The 7,400-nt window shown below is 27.8% G+C and overlaps 1 protein-coding gene across 1 annotated transcript in view; it reads left to right on the forward strand.

Moving 5' to 3' along the window:
* The first annotated feature begins 2,417 nt into the window (after positions 1-2,417).
* LOC100569871 overlaps positions 2,418-7,400 on the forward strand; it is an 8,995-nt gene continuing 4,012 nt past the window's right edge. The window contains exon 1 of the mRNA XM_003243091.4: positions 2,418-2,627. Within this exon, the coding sequence (XP_003243139.2) occupies positions 2,514-2,627 (114 nt within the window). The 5' untranslated portion in view covers positions 2,418-2,513. The remainder of the gene's footprint in view (positions 2,628-7,400) is intronic.

Consider the following 7,400-nt stretch of genomic DNA (forward strand, 5'->3'; position numbering starts at 1 on the left):
TGAGTCATTTAAAAACATAGTCAAAATAAAGTATTTTAAAGGTGTAATGAGGGGTGTGGGGGGAGCCCCCCACGGCCATATAACGGTTTACCTTTTGTAGCACCCCCAAGATTTGAACTCTAGTTGCGCCACTGATGTAACTGTAACATGTAATAGTTATTCGCAAGCCATGACATAAGTATTACATCATTTATAGACGGCCTAGTTTATGATCGATGCGGGGTTCAACTGCAGTGTAGTTTTTTTTATTGCCAAATTTGGACCATACAATTCTGCTACGCCTGAGGGATGTAGTTGGCACTTTTTCCATTTGTGAACTATGCAAAAATGTTATATTTTTTAATAATAACTATTGCTTTTCCAGAGCTTTTTCATAAAGCTTAAATGATCCCGAATATTATTATATGTAATAATATATTATAATTATGTGTAAGGCGAAGTAAGGTACATGTGTACCTACCATTTTTATGTTACATTTTAGGGCATCTTCATAGGTTTTTTTAGCATCAACATCAGGGCCTTATTTATAAGTGTTTAAAATTGAGTGGAGTTGGAATGGATCGTGTTGGTCAACTACCAAGGTTTTATAAATAGAAGATGTCCTAAAAAAATTGTGAACAATAATAATATTACACTTTTTTTTTATTATTAAATTATACATTTTATTGTTATTTAACATTTTACAAATAAAATAGAAATACATAATTTATCTTCCATCTTCAAGCTGACGCTTGTGTTGAAGGCAGATAGTTAAAAATATAGATAAGTTTGATTTAACATTTCATAATTTTATACTTTTTAATAAAAAAAAATAATAAAAAAAAAAAAAAATAACAAACTTTCTTGAACTTGTGTGGCCGGATCTCGACTTCGGACGACTGAATATTATGCTGCAATGGTGCTATATTCGCTATGATAATAACGTCAATGTATTATAAGAAAATTACACGTTAAAAGTTATAACTTTTAGAATACCTACCTTATTAGTATAGACTATAGGCGTTTAGCCGTTTAGACATTTAAATATATTAGACGGAAACAACAGTCCCCACTCCCCCTATACCCCCCCCCTAATATCAAGCCATTCAGCCACTACCAATGAATCCAGTGTTTTACCTCTATACAAGTCAGTGGCGCACACTCAACAATAAATAGGGGGTGGCATATTGAATCAGTTACTATATATTGGCTAATGGCTAATGGCTATAGCTTGTATATTATTCAATAGGTAGTTTATTTTTAATATTTTTATCCGTATAGTAGAAGTTTTATGATGTAGATATTTTGTGGCTAGAGGGTCTACCCACCCTCCTACCAAAAAGTTAAAATCAGAGGTTACCCTCCAGTGTGCGCCACTGTATACAGTTACGACACATGCATATATACATAGGTATTATATAGCTATAAATTATTCATATCAATATACCAATAATCAATATATCATTCATACCAATTCCTGTCATAAATACCTATCTGAATATAGGTACTAATTATTGTTTATTATTTGTGAGCAATTAAAACGTAGATTGTTGACTTTTATAATAATTGTCTAATATTTTAAAATGCATAGTACCTAAATTTCAAGTACTTAGCCACCTAGGTACTATAAATATAATTTTTAGTTGATTTCTTTCACATTGAGTGAATTTCCTGTTTAAATATTTGTTGATGCTAAAAACCACTATGTAGATACTTATAAATTCAGCTAATTGTAATAAACTAAATAAAACTGTAAGTACCTACATGAAAATATGGATTTAAGAAAACACTAGCTTGTTAGTTGTTTTCTTATAAATTATTATACTGGATATTGTATGTATAATATATTATATATTATACAGATGAATCGAGAAACTAAAATCGTTATCACGAGATATAATGTGTTTTGCCTATAAATTATAATAATATATAACGCGCAATCTTAAATTTTACAAAAAGTTCAAATTAATTTGTAAACCAAAATTGAAATAAAAGTACCAAATAATAATATATACTAGAATAAAAAATATATACAAGAGTAATATTGGTCCCGAGATACAAAAAGTTTTCAGACATTTATGATGTATAGAAGTGTACCTAGGTACTAGATATTATATAATATAATAATTAATATTGGTACCTTTATTATGAAACCTTAACCACATTAAATCTTCTTCGAAAAAAAGTGTTTACACTACAACTAACAGACGCACATGCACAGCTAAAAAAAACAGAATGAATTGTGAAACTATTAGGTACCTACATAGCCATATAGGTATAATATATATCTATCAAATTATGAAAATGAAATAAAATATTATACACATAATGTATAAATAGTTTTTTATTTCCATAATCTAAAAACGTTACCCTTATAATGTACCTATCCATTATTTTAAATAAATTCTCATATACAGTGTCGTATTTCATTGTTGTATACACTTACACAGATATTTGAATATCGACTGATTTACATAATATGAGAGATCGGCAGCGCAGTTTAGGATTTTTAATGTCAGATTTTTCCATTCGGTATGTATGCATTGATGTGTCTATACTTATATTGCGTAGCCCTAACTGCGGCTGCCGCAATCCAAAATTTTTGGAACGAAGATGAATTTTGTCGGAAGCTAAACGCAATTCAAATTGTAAGTACCTTCTTATCCTTTACAATCAATGAATTAGATAGGTAATAACTAACCTACATATATTTTAACCACCCGATTTAATACTTATAATTATACTTTGCTATATTGCTACTAAGCCTAGGTGCAATTTGGGGGTGACTTACCAAAAAATTGTATTTTAATTGATGTATTAAATCCTTTATTAATTATTCAATCTTCTAATACAGTAAACGCCTGAAGAAATTATTTTATAAAGTTTAAAGAACAATTCATTATTTACATGTTATCAATAGTAGATAATCAGATCAACCCACAGAACATAATATAGGTTTAATAAAAGTATTACAAATTATGAATTACAATATCTATAATATATTACCGATATCATTTAAATTTGTCAAGAATATAGTTGATACTCGATAGTAGTGAATTTTTATAAATTTCCAATTTCGAATCGACGGTTACAATTATAATATAATATATATATAAGTAACTAAAAATTGTAATTTGTTTCAATACAAATATTTTTGATTTTAGTGACAGATAAATGTATAGGTACCTATAGTTAGAATAGGTAGGTACATTAAATGTAGGAAAGTGGGCGAAAAAAAAATATATATTATGACACTATATAATACTAAAATAAAAAAATATATTCTAGCTAATCTAAGATATTTTAACATGGGGTGTGGGGGACAGAAGTCAGGGGCGTCATTTCAACTTTTTGAAAAGTATGCTAACAAGGAAGGCCAAAATATCTTCAACAAGCCAATGTATATACATATATATACAATATATATTGTACCATACTTATTAAAAAAATTGATTTCTTGCTACACTCGAAAATTAGAATCTTTATATTTTCCATCTACGAATAAAACAACCTTAATCTTAGGTTTAATCTCAATTAATTCGCTTTATTCAGTTTATTGTAATGTCTAATCGTAACTAATTAGATCGTGAGCTATATAATTGAATTAGAATATTAGATACAGTGGCTCAGTGACAGTTATTCCATGGTCAAGGTGGATTCTGTGATTGTGATACACCTTACAATTTAGCGAGTGGATACTGATGCTAGGTAGATCGCAGAATATAATATATAATATGAACAAATAAAAAGTTCGGTTTAGTTTTTGTTATAACTTATATTTATACAATACCTATAGATACGTACATTTCACAAGTCACAACAGATACCTATTGGGACGAAGATACATATGTGTAATAAGTATTTTAACAATTTTTCGACATCGAATTTTAAAACCTGAATCAGTTTACAACTACCTATTACTATTCGCCACATTGCCACGACTAATATTACTAATATTTACGGGCATATTATACCTACTTGCTACCAGCTTTATAAATATCAAATGTTATTATGGTCAGTATGGTGTATTGGTGTGACAGCCGACATGAGTAGTACTTTTATTTATTATATAAATGAGTAAAATGTTATATCATACATGTACCTATACAATTATATACATAGGTACAATTTACCTTATTGGCGATACAATTTTACATTTTCACGACACAATTATTGGATAATAGATATTGCGTGGGTCTATAGAATGAAAAGGTTCTAAATCGCACTTTTTTCAAAAGTCACTTTTAACTAAAATGGTTTTAGAATGCAAAGGCGCATCTTTTAAGCTAACGTTTATGATTATACGATCATTATTGACAATTTTTTTAAAAGTAAAAGATTCTAAATCACCAAAAATTAAATTATACCTAAACACAATTTAATCAAATTGAAAACGCTTGATTAATGGAACCAAATTATTAACAATTCGTTACTATGAAAATGTTCTAATTACATTAATCACTACCAATAATACACCTAATAATTATTACATTTATCAATATTCAACAAAATGTTACGACCGAGATATAGATTTTGATGTTTCATAATTATTACATTGTTTCGTGATAGAAGATTGGTAGCAAAGAAAGCATTATTCTGAAAATGATTCAGCTAATAATAATAAAAATAATAAATAAGAATGAAAAAGTTCTAATTAAATATTTTTTTTTCATACTAAACATTTTATAATTTGTATTTTATTAATTTGTATATTGACCAATACCGAAAATTGTTATTATAATTTATAATGTTGTGAATTAAACTATACACGTTTCTGTATGCCTTAGAACTTATATTTTCAAAAAATATTGCTCAAGGAGTAAAATATTTGAACTCAAACCTTAAAATTGCTCTACTGGACAATTTCATAAAAACGATTTAGAACCTTTTCATTCTAAACCCACGATTGCAGTTAAGTCTATAGTACCTGTATATTATATTATAGCGAAACTGCGATAGTGTGATAGCCAGTCCTGTAAAGTATTTAAGTAAAAGTATTTGAAATACTATACAATTAAAGTATTTAAGTAGTATCTTAAATACTTAAAAAAAAATGTATTTGAGTATTTACTCAAGTACTTTTTAAAAGTATTCTTTACAGGACTGGTGATAGCATATATACACGTACATATGTGTTGAGTTTAAACACAATAAGTTTAGAGACAATAAATTGGTCACGGTACAATTTTTCGTAAATACTAAGGTAAGTACGTAAGTACTTATCAAGGTACTACCTACACTTTAGGTTAGGTTTAGGTTGATAAGTCGCAAAACTTTTCGTTGCGATAACACTATTTGAACACGGCAAGTAAATAATCATTTTTAGGTATTTATTATATATTATGAATAAGTAATTCCATATATTATCGAATTATTATTATATATATATAATTTAGATGAACTTTAGTCATGGGACACCTTAGAATTTATAAATATAAACATAATTGTTTTCATAATTTATAATAATTTGTATGATTAAATTGTAACTCATTTTTAAACATCAATAGGAAAACTTTGGTACATTTTTTTACTATTTATATTTTGAAGACCGATTTATTTAACTACAACTTTACCAATATTGATAAAATACCATATTATTGTATATTTGTATATAATAGTGATTAGAGTGGAGACTAAACATTGTATGTGTACTACATGTACTGTATGGAAGACTGGACGTATTGGTACCAGCGGCCAAACGACAGTGAATACCTATATATGTTAATTACGCTCATTCATAAGATTTATTTACAATATATTATGAGTATTTTATTATTGGAAAAAAATTAGTATGTTATCAGTTGGCCTCGAACTTCAAAGTATAGAAAAAAATTGCTCCATAACGTATTTATATACGCCTTAGCTTTTATAACTAAAATAGGTATCTATACTCAATGCTATAATATATGCCGACAATACCTATACTGTGTTATGTAGGTGCACTGTTCACTTATTTAAAGGCATATTATGCTTACTAAATTATAATTTTTAACAAATAGTTTTATATACAGGTACTTCTATATAGACTATAAGTCATATTATATTGCTAGTAATATTATAGTTGGTATACCTACAAATTACGTATTCTGTAGTTTATTCTAGTTTTATAATATAGCTCATACCTACTAAAAAGCATAATGTTAATCGAATTTTCTTTGAATTGACTCGTATCTAAATTTGAATTTCAAATAAACAAATTTAAAATTCATATTTGTATTACATAATAGTACCTTGGCTACATGCGCTTATTGTAATATAGAAAAATAAAACATTTAACATTAAACTATAGGTATCAGGTAAATATGGCGTATGTATAGGTACTGTTTAACTATACACATATCAATATATCATATTATATCTATCAAATCAAAATTTTTACAAATGCATAATGGATTTATTTCACTGTCACAATTTATTATTTGCACATAATATTATGTGCAATGCATAATATCAATAATCTCTAAGTCTACAACAGTATTTTGTATTATACCATTAAAACAATCCAATGATTAAATTCACATTAACAACTTTAAAAATTTCAAAAATATTTTTCTTAGGATCCTCTTAAAAAAAAATAGTTCCTAGTGAAATTACTTAATATTTATGTGCAGACGTGCAGTAGGTAGATAGGTACCTACTGTACGTTCTGCAGCAAACTAGCATATACACAAAACTCTCAATATTTAAATTCCAATGTATTAGTTTGTCGTACCTAGTACCCACCCACACATGTCACAACTTTTAATAGGTAGGTATACTAAGTTATTAACCACCAGATACAATTGTAATAAAACACATGTGTCTTTGTGCCATACTGGCGAATGTAATGAATATTTAGTAAACATTATAGGTATTTGTAATAAATAAAATATAATAATATTATACTGTCCTTTTATATTTTACTAGCTGATCCCGCGCACTTCGTTGTCCGTAAAAAATGACAACTCTTAAAAAAATTGTAATTAAACTTGACGCATGCTTATACCCGATCTGCCCGAAAACCAATAATGGCAACCTATAAAATAATGAATACTAATTTCTACTAATAATTTCTCAATTTCTCCTATTACCAATAAAAACCATTTATAAACAAAAATGTCCATAGTAAATTTCAAAATTTCTGGTTGAGCACCTCCTCGGGTTGGACCTACTGAGTCCAATTGTGAATCTAAACCAGTGGCCTCAAACATACGGCCCGCGGGCCACTTGTGGCCCGCGTACCCTTTCTATGTGGCCCGCAATAAAAATACATTTTGAACAAAAATATGAAAAGAATTGTTAAAATTGTTAATTTTTTTTACCCATCATAAATACATAAATATTATCAAACGGTCATGTTTTATGGTTACTTGTAAGTAATTTCATAATATATTAAGTCACATTTAAATAAACGGATTTTGTATGTATCTTTGCCTTCATTT

The sequence above is a fragment of the Acyrthosiphon pisum genome, chromosome A1 (assembly GCF_005508785.2).
Source record: "Acyrthosiphon pisum isolate AL4f chromosome A1, pea_aphid_22Mar2018_4r6ur, whole genome shotgun sequence".
Lineage (NCBI taxonomy): Eukaryota > Metazoa > Arthropoda > Insecta > Hemiptera > Aphididae > Acyrthosiphon > Acyrthosiphon pisum.